The sequence below is a fragment of the Microcaecilia unicolor genome, chromosome 1, assembly GCF_901765095.1.
Source record: "Microcaecilia unicolor chromosome 1, aMicUni1.1, whole genome shotgun sequence".
Lineage (NCBI taxonomy): Eukaryota > Metazoa > Chordata > Amphibia > Gymnophiona > Siphonopidae > Microcaecilia > Microcaecilia unicolor.
In genome coordinates, this window is record NC_044031.1 from 39,275,323 (window position 1) to 39,296,696 (window position 21,374).

Below are 21,374 nucleotides of genomic sequence, written 5' to 3' on the forward strand. Positions count from 1 at the left end.
CACTATTTTACCGGGACTGATGTCAGGCTTACCAGTCTGTAATTTCCCGGATCACCCCGGGACCCTTTTAAAAAATTGGAGTCACATTGGCCACCCTCCAATCTTTAGGTACTACGGACAATTTTAACGACAGGTTACACATTACTAACAGAAGATCAGCAATTTTTTGCTTGAGTTTTTGAGTACCCTTAGATGTTGCTATCTGGTCCAGGAGATTTACTACTCTTTAATTTGTTGATTTGCTCAGTACGTCTTCCAGGATCACCAATATTTGTTTCAGTTCCTCCACATCATCACCCTTGAAAGCCATTTTCGGTACAAAATCTTTAGCCTTACCTCTCCCTCCCACCTACCAGTAGCAACTCTAGCACCCTCCCCTCCCTATAATATGTGGCTGGGTCTATCAGTGTCACTTCCTGTAATGAAGTATTCCTGGTTTGATCGCTGAAAATGTCTTCTAGACTTATGACAGCTAGTCTTTGTCCGAAGTCTAGAACAAATTTTCAGTATAGGAATACTTCATTACAGGAAGTGATGCCGATAGACCCAGCCACATATTATAGGAAGACTCCTGAGGCAGGCCAGTGGGCCGAAACACAGCCATGTCGAGTCGTCACTGCTGAGTCACTATTGCTGACCAATAAACTGTTCTGACCATACAGCAACATCGTTTTATTGAATCACCTTCGCTGTCTCCTGAGTGGTTTATATGCAAGCACACAGAGTGGGGTAAACTTATTTTGGACTTGCGATCCCGACGGGACCCATCTCACCAATGGCTTCATCAGAGGATCTTGTAAATTCCTGCACTGTAGCTCTCAACTGTGTATTTAAACATTTAACATTTAAATGGCACTGAACTGAACTGAATTGAATTTACTTTAAATATGAAGTATGCATTCACAGAAGATGGAGTTTTTTTGAGCCAGTGATTACAGTTGGTCTACAACGGCAGCAACATGTTAGCTCCTTTGTAATATGGGCAGTATATATTTTTTTCCTCCATCTTTCTTTATTTTTGAGTGAGCATCATTTGAGCACAATCAAAGATTGGCACATACTTACAGAATAGCATATGATCAGTTTATTGTCATCTACCTACACTTTTGACATATGTATATAAATGACCAGACTACTGGCATTGTGCCTGAATCTAGGTGGCTCCTTATAGAATTGCCCCCAGATTGTCACCAACCAACACTGAGGTCAGCAGGCTGAAATCAGAGATCAGGAAAGGAATGGTCATAGAAGAGATTGTCCATCTCAACCTAGAGGCAGCTTCTCCATAGCAAGGACAGGTCAGGGGGCAAATTAAGTGCAAAGAATGATCATAAAGCAATAGAGATAACAGAAAGAGAGCAAACGGATGTGTGTCTGGGAGCAGACTCTCTGGAATAGGACATGCTGGGTCCCAGGGTAGAAATTTGAGAGGGCATCCCAAAGCCCACCAGACTGCTGGATTCCTTGAGCATCAAGCAGGCTTGCGGCCCTCTGTGGTATAGGGCCTACAGCAATTGCCTTGGATCCTCCTTGCTCCTGGATGGATGTGTAATGGAGAGCAAATGGGCATATGCCTGGGAAGAGAGTCTCTGAGATCCTCCTTGTTCTTGGATGGATGGGTGATGAAGAGCAAGTAGATGTGTGCCTGGGAGCAGAGTCTTTAGGATCACCTATGCTCTTGGATGGGTATGTGATGGACAGCAAATGGACAAATGCCTGGGAACAGAGTCTCTGGGATCCTCCTTGTCCTTGGATGGATGTGTGGCTGGGAGCAGACTATCTAGGATTGTCTATGCTCTTGGATGGGTGTGTGATGGTGAACAAAGGGATGTATGTAGAGTCTCTGGGATTATCTTTGCTCCTGGATGGGTTTGTGATGGATGGCAAAGGGACAGATGTCTGGAAGCAGAGTCTCTAGGATCACCTATGCTCTTGGATGGGGATGTGATGGACAGCAAATGGATGTGTGGCTGGAAGGAGAGTCTTTGGGATCCTCTTTTCTCCTAGATGTGTCTAGGTTAGATCAGATTACTCACCAATTGTTACATCCTCTTGGAATAATCTCCCCAGGTTCATACAGTGCTCCATCCTCTGTGCAGGGACAATCAGATTCAGGAACACAGCGGTTATTCTGAAAACAGATAAAAAATGGTTTGTGGTGAAATGCTGCAGGTGAATCCTTTAGATACAGGGTCTTTCCTACCCTATGCAGAGTATGGCAGGAGAAAAGGCTACACTTAGTCTTATGTGTGTTCATCCTACCTCACCTTTGCACTATCTTTGGTTCTCAACCCCTCTAACACCATCTCCACTCCCTCACTCCCTCTATTTCCCCTCACCCTTCCTTCACTTTTCCCTTTCTCCCTCCCTCCCCCTGGAAAAAGCACTTGTATAGACAGTTAGGTTTGCCTCTTTTGTGCTCAACAGGAAGTGGCATGGGTCATTTCCTTCTTTTCTACTTGCCTTGATGGAAATGACCACGGCCCCCAGAATTCACATACAGGAGTAACTCACAGAAAAGGGAATTCTATAAAGGTGCTCAAAAATGGGCACTGGAAAAGATCGGTTTTGAGCCCTACTTTATAAAGAGTGCCAGACTTACTCCTACTGAAACCTGGTGTAAATCCAGGTGCCCAAGGTGAGCAAAGGGACCCATTATTCTAGAACACTGCATGCAACTTTGTGGACAACACTCCTGACCCGCCCATGCCCCTGCCATGACCACATCCCCTTTTGGGTTGCATATTATGGGATTTAGGTGCCCAGTGTTACAGAATATCACCAACGAAATCAAGATCAGCTTGAACATCATGGACTCATGGGCAAATGCATTTTAACTAAAACTAAACAAAGAAAAAAACACACTGTCTCATCCTCTCATCCCTACACAGCGTGGATAAGCCCACAATTATCAACACCCCAGATTACACCCTCCCTATCTCAGACAGCCTGAAAATCCTCGGTGTTACAATGGACCGCAACTTAACACTAGAGAGCCAAGTGACATCCACAACAAAGAAAATGTTCCACTCAATATGGAAAATCAAATGCGTGAAGCAATTCTTCCCGAGGGGAACATTTCGCAACCTGATACAATCAATGGTCCTAAGCCAGGAGAGAGGAGTGGCCTAGTGGTTAGGGTGGTGGACTTTGGTACTGGGGAACTGAGGAACTGAGTTCAATTCCCGGCACAGGCAGCTCCTTGTGACTCTGGGCAAGTCACTTAACCCTCCATTGCCCCACGTAAGCCGCATTGAGCCTGCCATGAGTGGGAAAGCGCGGGGTACAAATGTAACAAAAATAAAATAGATACTATTGGAGATTCTACATGGAATGTTGCTACTATTGGAGATTCTACATGGAATGTTGCTATTCCACTAGCAACATTCCATGTAGAAGGCTGCGCAGGCTTCTGCTTCTGTGAGTCTGACGTCCTGCACGTACATGCAGGACGTCAGACTCACAGAAACAGAAGCCTGCGCGGCCACATTGGTGATCTGCAAGGGCCGACTTCTACATGGAATGTTGCTAGTGGAATAGCAACATTCCATGTAGAATCTCAAATAGTAGGAGGAGTGGCCTAGTGGTAATGGAGGAGTGGCCTAGTGGTTAGGGTGGTGAACTTTGGTCCTGGGGAACTGAGGAACTGAGTTCAATTCCCACTTCAGGCACAGGCAGCTCCTTGTGACTCTGGGCAAGTCACTTAACCCTCCATTGCCCCATGTAAGCCGCATTGAGCCTGCCATGAGTGGGAAAGCGCGGGGTACAAATGTAACAAAAAAATAAAAAAATAAGAATAGTGCACAGCCATATGCGCATGCAAAACCTAACTGGTGCCAATTAACATCAATAATTGGTTGCTAGCATCCTGTTATTGATGGTTAACAGTTCATTAGCCCAAATTTGGGTGCCATGTATATAATCGGGGGGTGAGGGGGTGTTAAGACAGATGGGAGTTTAAGGATAACATTTGGAAGCTGGTTACAAACTGACTGAAGGGGAGAATAATTTTCAGACCTTTCTTCAATTCATGTCACGTATTTTGGATAAAACATTTTAATGTGCGTTAAAACTCATTATATATGTTAATTAACTTAATGTGCGACCATCTTTCGTTTCGATAATACGGTCGGGGACGCCCAAATCGCGAAATTTAGGTTGACTTTAGAGATGGTCGTCCTTAGAGATGGTCGACCCTGATTTTCAGCGATAATGGAAACCGAGGACGCCCATCTCAGAAACGACCAAATCCAAGCCATTTGGTTCTGGGAGGAGCCAGCATTCGTAGTTCATTGGTCCCCCTGACAGGCCAAGACACCAACCGGGCACCCTAGGGGGCACTGCAGTGGACTTCACAAATTGCTCCCAGATGCATAACTCCCTTACCTTGTGTGCTGTCCCCCAAACCCCCCCCCCCAAAACCCACTCCCCACAACTGTACACCACTACCATAGCCCTTAGGGGTGAAGGGGGGCACCTACATGTAGGTACAGTGGGTTTCTGGTGGGTTTTGAAGGGCTCAAATTTACCACCACAAGTGTAACAGGTGGGGGGGGGGAGGATGTGCCTGGGTCTGCCTGCCTGATGTGCACTGCACCCACTACAACTGCTCCAGGGACCTGCATACTGCTGCGATGGACCTGAGTATGATATTTGAGGCTGGCATAGAGGCTGGAAAAAATATTTTTAAAATTCTTTTTTGAAGGTGGGAGGGGGTTAGTGACCACTGGGGGAGTAAGGGGAGGTCATTCCCGATTCCCTCCGGTGGTCATCTGGTCATTTAGGGCTCATTTTTGTGGCTTGGTCGTAAGAAAAAAAGGACCAGGTAAAGTCGTCCAAGTGTTCATCAGGGACGCCGTTCTTTTTTCCATTATCGGTCGAAGACGCCCATGTATTAGGCACACCCCAGTCCCACCTTCACTACACCTCTGACACGCCCCCATGAACTTTGGTCATCCCTGCAACGGAAAACAGTTGAGGACATCCAAAATCGGCTTTCGATTATGCCGATTTGGGCGACCCTGTGAGAAGGACGCCCATCTTGCGATTTGTGTCAAAAGATGGGCGTCCTTCTCTTTTGAAAATAAGCCTATAAAGGGCTCATTTTCAAAACAGAAATATGTCCAAAAAGCGGCACAAAGAGGCACTTGAACGTTTGCTAAAACATCCAAATTGCTATTCTCGAAACACATTTTTTAGACATTTTTCTATGCAGTTCGTTGGCAGTACATCCAAATCACAAGGCAGCATGCTGGGCATGTGTTGGGAATGGGATTTGGGCATTCCTAACATTTTTTTTGTTTTGTTCCATTATAGCAGAAAAACATTCAACAGTTGAATGTTTTTCTGCTATAATGGAACAAAACAAAAAAAATGTCCAAGGCTACAATTTAAACGTTTTCATCTAGACCTGGTGCCCTAAATGACCAGAGGACCACTGGAGGAATTAAGGCATGACCCCTGGTCATTAACCCTCTCCCACCCCCTAAAGATGTGAAAGAAACAGTACATACCAGCCTCTATGACAGCTTCAGATGTTATAACCAATCCTACTAGAGCAGCAAAAAGGTCTCTGGAGTAGCCTAGTGATTGACGCAGTGCACTACTACTACTACTACAAATCATTTCTATAGCGCTATCAGTCATACGCAGCGCTTCACAATTGATAGAGAAGGGGACCCAGTCCCACATCCCACTCTAAATGTTACACTTGTGGTGGAATGTGTGAGCCCTCCAAAACTCACCAAAAACCTACTGTACCCATATATAGGTGACACTTGCCACCATAAGAGCTATTGTAGTGGTGTACAGTTGGGTACAGTAGGTGTTTGGTGGGTTTTGGAGGGCTCACCATATAAGATAAGAGGGCAATGGTGAGATGTGTACCTAGGGCTCATTCTTCCTGTCTCTTCTGCTCGTAACCTTGGAGTCATCTTCGACTCCTCCCTCTCCTTCACTGCACATATTCAACAGATTGCTAAAACCTGTCGTTTCTTCCTCTATAATATCGCCAAAATTCGCCCTCTCCTTTCTGAGCACGCTATCAGAACCCTCATCCACACTCTCATCACCTCTCGCTTGGACTACTGCAACTTGCTTCTCACAGGTCTTCCACTCAGCCATCTCTGTCCTCTTCAATCTGTTCAAAATTCTGCTGCACGATTAATATTTTGCCAAAGTCGCTATGCCCTTATCAGCCCTCTTCTGAAGTCACTTCACTGGCTCCCTATCCGTTTCCGTATACAATTCAAGCTCCTCTTATTAACCTATAAGTGCATTCACTCTGCTGCCCCTCACTACCTCTCCACCCTCATCTCTCCCTACACTCCTTCCCAGGAACTCCGTTCACTAGGCAATCTCTCCTAATTGCACCCTTCTCCTCCATCGCTAACTCCAGACTCAGTTCCTTTTATCTCGCCGCACCTTATGCCTGGAATAAACTTCCTGAGCCATTACATCAAGCTCCATCCCTGGCCGCCTTCAAATCCGGGCTAAAGGCCTACCTGTTTGATGCTGCTTTCAATTCCTAACCTGTCACCTGCTCGTAACCTTTATCTTGTCTACCTCTGTTCAATAGTACCTTTTCCCTATGTGTCCTATTATCCCTTATTTGTCCTGTCTGTCTGTCCTGATTTAGATTGTAAGCTCTTTTGAGCGGGGACTGTCTTTTCTTCATGTTCAATTATGAAGCGCTACGTATGACTGGTAGCGCTATAGAAATGATTTGTAGTAGTAGTAGTAAGGGCAATGGAGGGTTAAGTGACTTGCCCAAGATCACAAGGAGCAGCAGTGGGATTTGAACTGGCCACCTCTGGATTGCAAGACCAGTGCTCTAACCACTAGGCCACTCCTCCACTCTTGTCATATTGTGTTTTTTAATGATAATAATGACATGGTATTTATACTCGACCAACTACCAGTCTATAACTGGCTGGTAAAGCATTCTTAACTATAGGTAATGCTACCCAATTGAGGTGGAAATGAACCTGATAGTAGGAAATCATTCAACAATGAAGTTAGCCAGTAAATTATCTGTGTTGGAATGTCTCTCATAAGAAATGAGGGACAACTGTCCAGAAAGCAATTGGATTTAGACAATTTGTGTAATTAACTTTATGAGATGTAAGAGGGGGAAAGTCAGTCCAAAATCTGTCAAAAGGACATACAGCAACATTAGATTGATCTTGAAGATCAACAATAGAATCAAGCTCAGGTGGAATAATAGTTCTAATTCTCTCAATTTTTTCTAAAAAATAAATAGCCAAAGAGTCTGCTGATGGACTAGGGTGTAAGGTGTCCTTATTCAAACAAGGAGTTGTCAATTTTCAAAACAGCTGAAACAGCTTCCTATGATCTAAAGTGCAATCTTCAATCTGAGCAGAATAATAGGCTTGCTCAGCAGTTTGTAATGCTATTTTATATCACCGGAAAGCTAATTTCCAGTTCAGTTTAGCAGTCTAGTCTTTGCTTCTCCTCCAAAGAGGTTCCAGTTTACGACAACATCTCTTTAGCTCGGCAATATCTTTATTATACCAGGGAAGCTGATGTCTGTGGTTTAAATTTCGTAATTAATGGGGACAGACTCTCCCCTGTTGAAGAGAGAAGGTCATGCCAGTTCACCAAAAGGTCAGTTGTAGTAGAGAGATCAAACTTAGAGAAAACACACCATCAAAATTGGGAAGGATCTACCTTACACCTGAATTGTATAATACTTGGGGCAGAACTGAGAACAGGTAGAAAAAGAAAAGAAAAAAAAAAGAAAAGGAAAGAGTAAAATCAGCCACATAATAGTTGGACCGTGGGACATGTTTCCAAATAACATCTTTAACTTCCAAACAGGCGTGAAAGCCTGTTAAGACTGACAACCAATCAAAACTATGACCTTATCATCAGTAATCTTCAAATCACAAGTATGTATTGAGTGGATGTCTAAAAATAAACAGAAAATCTGCCACATCCTGGTCGGACTGATTCTCCAAATGGAGATTAATATTACCAAGCAATAACGATTCAAAAGATAATAATTGTTGCGCAATAAAATCTACAAAAGATTGTCCTACTTTGTTCCAGGCTACTGGGGGTCTATAAACTAAAATAAAACCCAGAGAGCCAGAAACAGAGGAATTCTGCAAACAGAGGAATCTTACAATCTACAAGAGACAGCTTCAAGACCAGGAATACTGAGAGAATCACATAAGACAATTTTTTAAAAATGTCTTATGAAGTAAGGCTAAACCCTCACCCTTTTTTCCCAGCCTAGGAAAACTTAAAATAGTATATCCAGATGGACCAAGATCGTTTAAGATTAAAGAATCAGATTCATTAAGCCAAGTCTCAGTAATAAAAACAAACCCTACTTGTGTTTCATCAATAAGGTCCCTTATGATCACATTCTTATCTCGTACGGATCTGGCATTGAAATAAAATGAATTGGTTATGAGAAGATTCTACATCAGCATCAGTATGTAAATCTGTACCCCACTTAAAACTGCAGATAGTGTGGATTAAAAAATGTAAATAAATAAATCAAGAGAAGTTTCAATTTGATGAACCTTCTGTCAAACCAACTGTGTATGTATCTCAATATAGTGTTAACTGCTAATCTGGCCCAGTTCATTTTCTATCTCCAGACACATTGTCCATCATGCTTTAAAATGGAGCATTTATTAAAACCGTGTGAGCCTTCCTGTCAAGGTGAGCAGATTTAAGGAGAAGAATCCAAAATATCTGCATTCAGGGAATAAGATATCGTACACAGATTCCTAATGGTACTACTCCAAGACCTGGTGACACTGAGCTATTAGAACAAGCAAGAAAGACTTCTGATAGAGGTGATGACTATTACCGTTCTCTAGCTGATCAGTGCCTATGACAGAGGTGACCGTCACCATGAAACTACAGCCAATCAGGATCTCCACTATAAATGCCCGTCATCACTTTACTGATGGGCCTACTTGCAGGAGTTGAAACAGTGAGACTAACAAGTCTGGACACTCGTGGATAGCTGCCACTCACCAGCAAAACTGTCCCACCACTGCAGTAGCATCCAGGCTGGCAGGTCTTGTTGAAGTTGTTAGTGCTTAAATCAGCACAGGAAGCTGGACCATGGGCACAGTCCATCCACACCTTCCCATCAGAGCACACTCCTGGTATTTCACCTTGAGCAGAGGAGGAAATCATCAGTGTTATATATGAGCGTGAAGGACATGTCAACATCTGTAGAAAGGATAGGCAAGCCCAGACAACAACAACAAAAACGCCCTAGAAGCTGACTGAATTTCAGTTTTGGTTTTGATTACGGTGCCGAAACTGGCCCAAAATCCTTTTTCTGCCCAGTTTCAGTTTCGGCCAAAAGGCTATGGACATGGTTTAGGCTTTGGCCGAAAGTGACTGTGTATTTTCAGTGGAAGCTGAAAATGTATGTTTTGTCTTATTTGTCTCCCTCCCTCCCCTCCCCTCCAAATAGGAGTTGCCTTCGCCTCCCCTCACCCATATGCAGATGCCCCCCTTGGGCCTATCTTACAAACCCTGGCAAGATAGGGATGTAGTCAAGGCAGAATTGATCCCAAGTCACTCCTGCCCATGCTGGTTCTGTTCTCAAAATGGGGGCCATGACCTCTAGCGGCAATCTCGTGGGACTGCCACAAGTGGGCTCATTTTCGAAAGAGAAGGACACCCATCTTTCAACATAAATCGGAAGATGGGCAACCTTCTCACAGGGTCGTACAAATCGGTATAATTGAAAGCTGATTTTGGACATCCCCAACTGCTTTCCGTCGGTTCAAGGGGGTGTATCGGAGGCGTAGCAAAGGTGGGACTTGGGCATGCCTAACACTAGGACGTCCTCGACCTATAATCGAGAGAAACAAGGACGTCCCTGATGAACACTTGGATGACTTTACCTGGTCGTGTTTTTCTTACGACCAAGGCACAAAAATTTGCACGAAATGACCAGATGAGCACCGGAGAGAATCGGGGATGACCTCCCCTTACTCCCTCAGTAGTCACTAACCCCCTCCAACCCTCAAAAAACATCTTTAAAAATATTGATTGCCAGCCTCAGATGTCATACTCATCTCCATCACAGCAGTATGCAGGTCCCTGGAGCAGTTTTAGTGGGTGCAATGCACTTCAGGCAGGCGGACCCAGGCCCACCCCCCCCTACCTGTTATGTTTGTGGAGGAAACAGCGAGCCCTTCAAAACCCACCACAAACCCACTGTACCCACATCTAGGTGCCCCCTTCACCCCTTAGGGCTATGGTAGTGGTGTACAGTTGGGGGTAGTGGGTTTTAGGGTTTTTTGGGGGGGCTCAGCACACAAGGTAAGGGAGCAATGTACCTGGGAGCAATTTATGAAGTCCACTGCAGTGCCCCCTAGGGTGCCCGGTTGGTGTCCTGGCATGTCAGGGGGACCAGTGCACTACAAATGCTGGCTCCTCCCAGAACCAAATGACTTGCATTTGGTCGGTTCTGAGATGGGTGTCCTTAGTTTCCATTATCACCGAAAATCAGAAACAACCAAGTCTAGGGATGACCATCTCTAAGGACAACCAAATTTTAGGATTTGGGCGTCCCTGACCGTATTATCGAAACAATGGACGTCCATCTTGTTTTGAAAATATGGGTTTCCCCACCCCTGGATGGGGACGTTTTGCGAGGACATCCTCATCAAAACTTGGACGTCCCTTTCGAAAATTCCCCTCAAGAGGTCAGAGCAGCCATTTTGAGAGCAGAGCTAACACAGGCCAGAGCAATTGGAGATCACTCCTGTCCTGACTACACCATTAGACCACCAGGGATTATAAGGTAGTCTGCAGGAGGAAAGGGCTAATCTTTGTTGTGTGTTTGTGTGAGTGATAAGATTGCAAAATAATGCAGTTATGATCTTGCACAGTAGTTTATATGGTAAATAGAGTGCCCCAAATAAATTCTTCTTTAGATATAAAAGTTTAACAGGAATTAAAGTCTGTAAATTTGGGACGATAAGCTCAGAAGCATAGTTGGGGGCACGGGACGCAATGGGAGCAGCCGCGCCCCCAAACAGATTTCATATAAAAACATCACAGATCTCTCTTTCCCCCCCTCTCCCAATCATCCTTTTATATCATTTCTCAAGCTTGTCGGCAGGCGGCAGCACTATCAGCTCTAAAAACAAAGTGAAAGCATCCGGGACCATTTTCCTGCATGCGCGGCTGCTCCGTAGGAATTAGCCTCTCTGTGGAGAAATGGCATCAGCTGTCACTCCAAATGTGGCAGAAAGTCAGCCATTATAAAAGCACTGTGGCTTTTAGTTTCAGTTTTCATTAACTGAGGTCCATGTGTGTGGAGGCTATTTTGCATGCTGGTAAAATATGGTCTTTCATTATTTAAATTGTTATATATATTCTGGCTTGAATACTATTTGGGTGATCCTACAGAATTTCTATGCTCTGTTGGGTATTTATTTATTTATTTTATTTATTTGTTACATTTGTATCCCACATTTTCCCACCTATATGCAGGCTCAATGTGGCTTACGTAATACCGTAGAGGCGATCGCCATTTCCAGTAGTGAAACAAATACATAGAGTTGCTGTGGACGAATAAGGTTCATGTGTTATAGACACATTGGGGAATCATAGAGAGGAAGAGTTAGCATTTTAATCAAACTTGTGGTGGCAGAAGCTAGATTCTATGAGAAAGGAACCTGCAGTGATTGTTTTCAAGCATAAGTACTGGCTGGCTTATAGTGTTGGTAGGGAAATGATATAACAATGAAATGAAATTCATATATTAAAAAATAATTTGAGAAATGTATTGCTCTTGATTGCAACTTTTCAGAGCATATAGTCCTCACATTCAGTAACATCAATGGGCATTTTTATTCTAGATTGTGCATCAGGCTTGTATAATGTCCGCAGCGTAGGCCAATATCCAAATTCCTTTACCCTATCAAACATATAAATGGCGAGTGTCGTACTCACTCGCAAATGCGCAGTAGAGACCCTCTCTGCCCCGCCCCCGCATCAATACGTGATGACGGGAGCGGAACAGAGAGGGTCTCTACTGCGTATTTGCGAGGGACGAAATCACCGTCGCTAACGCTCCCCCCACCCGGAGTTGCCGCCGCCACCCACCCTCCACCCGGCCGGGCCCTCGCTCCGCTATTGAAACAGCGAGGGAACGCAGCACACAGCTCTGCTGAGCTGCCGTCCTTCCTTCTTCTCTGCCTGCGTCCCGCCCTCGACGACGTTACATCACACGAGGGCGGGACATAGGCAGAGAAGAAGAAGGAAGGCCGACGGCAGCTGAGCAGAGCTGTGTGCTGCGCTGCATTCCCTCGCTGTTTCAATAGCGGAGCGAGGGCCCGGTCGGGTGGAGGGGTGGCGGCGACTCGGGGGGGGGGGGCGAGCTCGGCGGCGGGGGGGGGGGGCCTTGCAGCAGCGACGGGAAGGGGCTTTCAACCCCCCCCCCCCTTTCCTATACAAGCCCGTTTTTACGGGCTCAATGGCTAGTTTTAGTAAGAATCTGTGTCATGCTTGTCCTTAATCAGATTTATAACTAAATACAAAATGGGAAACATCTCAATGCTACTTTCTTTTGTTACTTATGCATAGTTTGGGTAAGCATAAAAAGCTGGTAATCACTTCTTTTTACACATTCTCACCAAGTGTCTTTCTCAGAGGGTATTTAACTACTTTTGCATTGACTTGGGAACCTAAACCTCCCGTATTTGTTGAGAAGTCCTTGTTAAAATAGTTCTCCCAGTTGTTAGCCTGTGCTTGCAGCTCCTGGGACTGGAGAGTAAAACATCTATAGTTTACGGAACGTACATCTAGACCAGACATGTTCTCAACCCTGTCCTTGGGACATACCCAGCCAGTCAGCTTTTCAGGATATCCATAATGAATGTACATAACTATAAACTGCATACAACTGAGGTACTGCATGCAAATTTATTTCATGCATATTCATTGTGGATATCTTGAAAACCATACTGTCTTGATGGGTCCAGAGGACTAAGTTGAGAACCCCTGTTTTTAAAGGGAGAAATGTACAAAGATGGTCTCTGGCATTTCCGTACTTCCATATTGCCCTGAGAGCTGAAGTATACAGAGCTGAACCACAAGTTTCCAGCACCAAGACCAGGACCTCTGCAAGCTGAGCATTTTCAGCAGGGGCGTATCTGACCTTTGCCGGGAGGGGGCGAGAGCCCGAAGTGCGGGGGCACGTTTTCGCGCCTCCCACCCCCACCCCCCGCGGCGTCCATAGGCTTCCATTGGTGGCGGGGAGGGAGGTTGGCGGCGGCAGCGAGCGGGGGCCAGGGCCAAATCTACGGGGGCCCATGCTCCCGTGGCCCCATTACAGATACGCCCCTGATTTTCAGTGACAACATACGTTTCAAGGGTTTCCTCTCAGGCAGAAAGGAGAGGGAGAGACATGAGGGGGAGAGCAGTCTCACCAGCACAGGCATGGAGGTTGCAGGTAGAGAACTCGATCCTGCGCAGCACGACACTGACTCGTGTCCTGTTCTTGTAACCACCACCACAAGGCACAGAACATTCTGACCAGGCTCCCCACTCACCAGGAGGACCTGAAAAAGAGATAGACAGCACACGCATGTAACAATGCATGTAACCGCTTAGACATTCAACAAAATTGAAACGCTGAAACATATCCTGCACTCTGATAGGGACCACTGACACACAGACAGTGCAAACATTAATGCATGCACAAACAAACATTTGATGCATATATTTTGCACCTGAACAAAGACAGAGGGAGGAACAGACAGCAACAGCAACCATGATCCCTACTGAGCTTCAGTGCAGCCTCTCCTACATCCATAACACACACTCAGCCTCAGTCATGGCACAGGAGTACAACCTTTCTTATCTTAAATGTACAGAAGGTGTTTTACTTTTCTATCATATCATTTCTGCAGTGAAGAGTGACTACACACTGAAGTTTAATGTTGAAAACATTGAGATCCTCTCCTTTCTTCATCCTCCTCCACCTCACTTGCTTCCTCCTCTTTACTGATCCCACTGTGCCCTTTGCTCCAGTTACCTAAGGCTAATTAAGCTCCATGTCACTGGAAATGCCACCTGTAATTCATAGCTTTTATCTCTTTTACCGTCCCTTTCTGACAGGCACACCCTTAATGTATCTGGTCATTCTGACATGTTTCTACTACTGCTGCATATTTCTTTTCAGACAGTTCTCATTCCCCCACAGATTCTCCTAACCTCTCCTATCTAGATGTCTTTACCTTTGGATTATCTGTATATTGTAATACCTTTTATTGAATCAATATAGGAAGTGGATGAGTGGCCTAGTGGTTAGGGTGGTGGACTTTGGTCCTGGGGAACTGAGTTCAATTCCCACTTCAGGCACAGGCAGCTCCTTGTGACTCTGGGCAAGTCACTTAACCCTCCATTGCCCCATGTAAACCACAGTGAGCCTGCCATGAGTGGGAAAGCTCAGGGTACAAATGTAACAAAAAAAAAAAACCCAACTATCCAAAGATCACTTCTTCTATCCTCACTGTGGTTTCAAAAATGTCATTATTAATGCTGCCTCTTCCTGTTCAGCCCATCAGATACCCCAGGCATCCTTGCCTACTGTTTCTGTTCCTCCTACTCATCATCTCCTACATACCAACCTCTCTAGCCAACATGAAGTTAAATTCTTAATCCCATCTTCGCTCTCCATCTTATCCTGTACTTAAGCCTCTCTCACACTCCTGTCATTTACATCTTGTCTATTTTCTTCTATGTCTGCCCTTCATATTTGCTCTTCTTCTTTTCCAAATAGTCGTCATTAGATCTGATGGTGCCTCCTCAGAGTTTGTCTGTAACATTGGGCCTTAGTTAAAGGAGCTATTAAAAGAACCAAGCACTGACAAGAAGAGGAACAGAGAACAGTAGGAAAGGCCAGCCACCGGCACTTACTTCGACAAGGCTGGAGGCTACAAAACTCAATGTCAACATTAGGGCCCACACAATCAAGACCTCCAAATGTAGCAGGGGGGTTTGTACCAGAGCGGTACCGACGTCGTGTCCCCACATTGCAACTTCTGCTGCAGGAACTCCACAAAGTCCAACTACTCCAGCTGCAATCCACTGCAAAAGAAGATCAGACAGTGACAGCTGAGAAGAGATTGATAATAACACTAGCTGGTAGGGAAAGAAGAGAAACAATGATAATTGAAAGACTGGAGAGAAGGAAGAGAGAATTGGACTATGGCAGATGGGCCCAGGCCTTAACGGTTAAGAAGAGAATAATGGATGTTTTGTAACAGAAGGTTAGAGTGTTAAAGAATAAAATAATCTGAATTGTATGTAAACCAGAAGTCTCTCTATTCCTCGTACTTGGAGTCAAAATATGGAACTCTCTACCTATTCCCATCAGAACGGAAAACAGCTACCTCAACTTCAGGAAGAGGCTAAAAACCTTTCTCTTCCCAAAGACTGCTTCATAATAATCTATCATGGCTTCTACTTCCTAGTATAATCCATTATCTTTTCCTTTAATGTTTTTAGCCTTGTGCATTTCTAATGTTTCTCATACCTCACACTAACACTATCTGCTTTTGTCTCACCTAGAACGTAAATCACACTGAATCCTGGAAAGGGTATATTAGCTGTATACAAGAATTGAATTGAACATAGAGTCTGCAATAATGAAAAAGAAAGGAAATCAGGCAGACTATATGGACATTACAATCGTTGTATGCTTTTGTATTCTAGCCCCTCGATATTCAGCCCACAGTAGTCAGCGTTTTTCTAAGCGCCAGTTGCCATGGGTTTTTATTGGGTATTCAGTGTGGGCTGCACCCGGATACGGGCATTGAATATTTGGGTAGAAAGCAGCTGCCAGCAGTTATCTGGCTACAGGTGATATTAAGACAAGTACCCGGATAAGCACCCAGATAAAATTGTCCTAATTTTTATCTGGATAGTTACCTAGTTAGTGGACTGAAAATCATCACTAACCAGATAACTCATGGCTACACCCCTGGAGTACCCCAACATTATCCAGATAGCGCCAGCGCAATTGGTAGTAATGGCACAAAAAATGTATTTATGTATAACTAGTAAAACATGCCCGTTTCAGGCGCAAATGAAACGGGCACTAGCAAGGGTTTCCTCCCGAACCCCCCCCCTCCCCTCCCTGCTCACCCCTTCGGCGTTGTGAAGGCACTGACTGCCATTGTTGCGGACCTCGTCAACGCACGCCAACGCCACCTTCAATGTGCTGAGTCGTTGGTTGTGAAGCCACTGACGCCATTGCTCCACCCTCGACGTCATCACGTTTGACGCGAGGGCGGGGCCCCAACACAGTGATTTCGGTGGCTTCACCACCACGAACCCTTTGAACCGGAAGTGCCCAGAGGAACTGACAGTGACGTCAGTGTCCTCAGAACGTTGAGGGTGAGTTTCATTATAATGGAAATGTGTTGAACTGCAAGGTCACAAAAAGTATGTGTGACCTTCAACGAGCAGAGATGGATCAATAGATTACAGACCATTGAACCACAGGGTCTTAATGCTGCCGTTGAATGGCAGGCATTTTTTTTTAAAGTTCTGGTAAGTAAGGAACTTCTGGGGCAGCGGGGCTGCATTCTTTATATTCAGAGATGCTATTCCCTAACATGCAATTTGCTGCTTGAAGTCAATTCTATCAACAAAACAAAGCACAAAAGGGCCTCCAAGGTTGGAACAATGGTACAATCTTTAATAAAAGGGACCCGACACAGGCCGTGTTTCGGTGCCACGTGCGCCTGCCTCAGGAGTACAAAGAAAATAGCACAACTGGGCCTTCAAGACTGAGACAACAGGAGTCCTTTATTGAGATAAGATCCGACACAGGCTGTGTTTCGGCGTAAACAATGCCTGCCTCAGGGGTCTAGGTTTAATTTCAAGATATACAAGTGGGGGGGTTCAATTGCCCACTAGAGAAATATAAGATACTTCTATAAAACGCCGTCAGTCAGTGAAGACAGCCAAAGTAATTAATGAAACTCCTGTAGAACGCCGTCAGTTAATGAAAACCACCAAAGGTTGGAACAATGGTACAATCTTTAATAAAAGGGAACTGACACGGGCCGTGTTTCGGTGCCATGTGTGCCTGCCTCAGGAGTCAAACGCTAATATCCTGGATAAAGAGCAAATGTCTCAAAAACGTCCTTTGGAGACTTTCCATAACAGATCGTACCAGATGCTTCTGAGCGTGGCAGCTGATTCCAGTGAATCGGTGGGTCCCATGTCAAGCCTGTGCATCTTGGCAAGCCTCTTGGTGCAGTGTTGTATTGCTTATAATTTACCTACCCTGTTTCCCCGAAAATAAGACATCCCCTGAAAATAAGACCTAGTAGAGGTTTTGCTGAATTGCTAAATATAAGGCCTCCCCCGAAAGTAAGACCTAGCAAAGTTTTTGTTTGGCCCCGATGGGTGCCCACTCTCTCCCACCAGAAGCTCACTATTTGGCAACTAGCCACCCAGCCCAGTTCCCATTAGTGTGGAGGTAGTGATGGCGATATGGTACTATGTTGTGGTTTATTAGGGGAGGTTGGTTGTTTTTTTGTGTCCTTGTGAGAGCCGGACGTCTATAACACAAAGCAACACATTCTTTTCCTCGTTCTTCCTCTATCAGGGGCCATCGTTGGGATTTTTTTTTTTGTATGTGTAATCGTTTGGTTCTCTAGTGTGGTGCATTTGGGTATGGCTTGTACCGTGTTTCGCCGAAAATAAGACATCCCCTGAAAATAAGACCTAGTGCATCTTTGGGAGCAAAAATTAATATAAGACACTGTCTTATTTTTGGGGAAACACGGTAGATCAATAAAACAATTTTGCCTTACCCTCTAGTATTACTGCTTTTTACTGTGTTGGAGGAACTGAGGGTCCACACCTACTTTTTCTTGTCAGATTTCTTCTTTCTAGCCCCCTATCATTGGAACTGTCTCCCTAAGATCATAAGATTAGAAGAGTCCTATGTTCGGTTTCGTAAACTTCTGAAAACATATCTGTTTCAGAATACGCTTGAAAATAATCTGAGTTAAAAGTGAGAAAATATGCAGAATGAATATACAGTAACATAATATGTTTGCTTATGTAGTCTGTTATGAATGGTTGTCCTTGCTCAATGATGTTATTATTTTTAGAATGTTCTTTTAGTTTTGCTGTGCTTTTCTATTAATTGATGGATTTCTTATATGCTTTTTTAATATGAGATTTTATATTATGATGTAAACCGTTCTGTTTTGTGAATGCAATTTGAAACAGTATAGTAAATAAATAATCGATAGGCAACCTTTATAGGGGTTTTTTCTTCCTTTTTGTTTTTTTGCATAGCAAAAGAATTTGACGGTATCATTTTCTAGAATCTATCATATTGATATATTTTAATTTCCCTAAATGACCAAGAACAGATGAGGTGATATTGCCTCTGTAAAAAATCAATAATGAGACCTCAGCTAGGGTGGTTTGATGATCTGATTCCAGTAGATCTCCCTAACGCATAATGGTACAATTTTCTATGTAAGGCTCGAGCTTCCCATTGAAGTACGGAGTCGAGCACACACTCCTCTGCTTTATCCACTGCTACTTCCTCAAAGGGCCTCGGTAAAGCATCTGGCTCATCCTCAGTTTGGTTAAGTTGGTGTTTACTAAGCCTTAATCACTGTAATTTAGCCGCCTGTTGCACAGCCTGGACTTTTTTTGCTGTTTGCTGGTACAACTGCAGAAGCCAATGTTGCGAGAACTATTGTTTAGCAGGAATAGGTCAAGGAAGTGTTCATTTTCAAATCCCTGTGTGTACATTCTGTTGTGTACTTTGCACCTGCTCCCAAGCAGGAATAAAACACTTGGATCCTAATTTAGCTGCGCTCAGGAGCCATATTTTCAGCACATAAGGAGTTTCCCTTGAAACTGAGTCTGCAATTCACAGGTACTTTGCAGCCAGGGTTGTGAGCTCCATATGAAAATAAAGGAAGGGAAGTTCAACAAGAATGAGATGAAGGGGAAAATATTCAGCCAGCGGCGGTCAGCATTTTGTATTTTCCGGCACGCAGCGGAAACCAGGTGGTAATCGTCATTCTATGCACGTAGATGATTACCGCACGGTTAATAAGTGAGACCTTACCAGTAAGTCAATGGGTGGTGGTAAGGTCTCAGACCCCAAATGGACGCAAACAAATTTTTATTTTGCTGCACCTCCATTTTCGGCAAAAATTTTTAAAAGGCTTTTTTTTTACAGGCACTCTGAAAAATGGATCTACGCACACCCAAAACATGCGCCTACATGAGCGCAGCCCATTTTTCAGCGCACCTTAGTAAAAGGACCCCTTAACCGGCTATGACACACCGCATAAAGATAGGATTGTGTTTATTGTGTTTTATGCTGTCCTATTTATGTGGTTACCCTAGCTATTTAAGTACTGAATATCGGCATTTTTAACTGGCCAAGCGCTGACTCTGTCCCTGGAATGCCCCCAAAATAGCTGGTTTTCACGTAGGCGCTAACTGCTAATTTTCAGTGGCGATAACCGGTTAAATGTTGTTGAAAATTAGATGATAGCCCCAAACAAGTGATTTAACCGGTCAGCGTCTGTTTCTGGCCAGTTAAATCATTTTGAATATCAACAAGGACATACTTTTTCACTTGCAGATTGGGGGAACAGCTGGAACAGAAGTTAAAGAAGCTGGAACAGTGGCAGAATTCAAGCATGCACACCGGGATAGACAAAATGGACACTGAGTGGCAGAGGGAGGGGAAAAGACCACAGATCAACACCTCTCACAATATAATGGAAAGACTGGTGGACCAAGTGGTCCTTTTCTGCTCAAATCTTCCTTGTTTCTCAGAAAGAAGATTGACAAGTACAGTAACAGCTCAAGTGTGAATGTGAACTTTATCTTATTGTCAAAAAGGAGACAGAAAAGAGAAAGCCAGGGGCAGCTCAGAAATGAAGGCCCAATCAAACTCAATGGAAGAAAAGAAGATAATTGTAACTGTAGGAGTGTCACCCCTGTAACACTAAACTGTACCACAGCCAAGCCTGTGATGCTCGCATCTACTACAGTCTTGCTGGCAACATGGCTGCGGAAGCCAGGGCAGCCACACCTGAGGGGAATCTCTCCCAATTATCTGACAAGTTTGAAATCTTCACAAAAATATTAAAATGTGAATTACCTGCGCAAGGCTGAGTCCCGCATACCATCTCTCCAGAAATGCAGGTACTGAAATGGTAAGAAAAGAGAATAACTCAGTTCCTTCAGGGCCAAAGGGGGAAAAAAAGCTAGTCAAACTGTCTTCACAATACAATAGTATTCAGAGATATTTATTTATTCTCCCATTTAATAAACCACCTTTCCCAGAGGTCCAAGTATTATAAAAATAAAACATAACAATATTTCATTTCATTTATTCCAATTTAGAATCCACTTTTATCCAAAGCGGAGTACAACACACACACATAATAAAATACATTTCACACAATTCAAATCACTAACAAAAATAAAAACAAAACAAGAAGACAATCAACCGGATAATACTTCTACAGTCATTGCAATCACTATTCAAAAATCAACCTGAGACATCAAATGCTGTTTTAGCAATCTCTTAAACACTGCCAAGTTCTTCTGCTTCCTAAGAGTCACTAGTAATTTATTCCAACCCGTTGGATCTGCAATGGAATAAATCATCTTCCGCACATATTCAGTCAAAAGCAGTGGCATAGCCAAAGATGGGCCCAGGCCCATCCAGAAGCAGCACACCTATGATGTGGCTGCAGGGATTCCCAAGCCCCACCAGCTGAAAACGCCCAACAACTGAACTGTCCCTCCTGCATACCTTGTAAATAGCAGATCTTCACCTGCAGCGACTGATACATACTGCTCACACCGGCCCCACAGCCTTCCCTCAGATGTGTTGCGGAAACAGGAAGGCTGTGGGGCCAACATGAGCATTGTGTATTAGTTGCTGCTCGCTGCTAGTGAAAATCTGTTATTTAAAATTTATGTGGGAGAAGGGGAATGTTTGCGAGACCATATGGAATGCAGGTAATAGAAGAAGAGACCAAATCACCTGTGGGACAGGGCAGGGTTCTTCTGCCCACCCATCTGGGGCCCAGGCCCACCCAAAATTGGGTGTCTGGCAATGTCCCTGGTCAAAAGAGTTGAAAATTAGGCACTTCCAACATACAAGAATCCTCTGAGTGAACACATAAACACATGGACATAAATAAAGACAAAAAACAGAACTTAATAAAGTGAAAACAACATGAGAGAAATAAATTAAAATTACAAAAATAAAAATTGAAGTAATCTAAAAGTGTTACAGTGTAGTAGAAAGAGCTTATGGACAAGCATTGGGTTGAGAGGGAGTT

General features: G+C 44.1%; 1 protein-coding gene across 1 annotated transcript in view; it reads right to left on the bottom strand.

Annotated features, from left to right (window-relative positions):
* Positions 1–21,374, bottom strand: part of LOC115465678 (SCO-spondin-like) — a 537,587-nt gene that overhangs the window by 217,524 nt on the left and 298,689 nt on the right. Inside the window, exons 64-68 of the mRNA XM_030196374.1 lie at positions 20,180–20,226; positions 14,935–15,105; positions 13,443–13,574; positions 9,016–9,158; positions 2,037–2,131 (exon numbers count right to left, since the gene is read on the bottom strand). Of these exons, the coding sequence (XP_030052234.1) occupies positions 2,037–2,131; positions 9,016–9,158; positions 13,443–13,574; positions 14,935–15,105; positions 20,180–20,226 (588 nt within the window). The remainder of the gene's footprint in view (positions 1–2,036; positions 2,132–9,015; positions 9,159–13,442; positions 13,575–14,934; positions 15,106–20,179; positions 20,227–21,374) is intronic.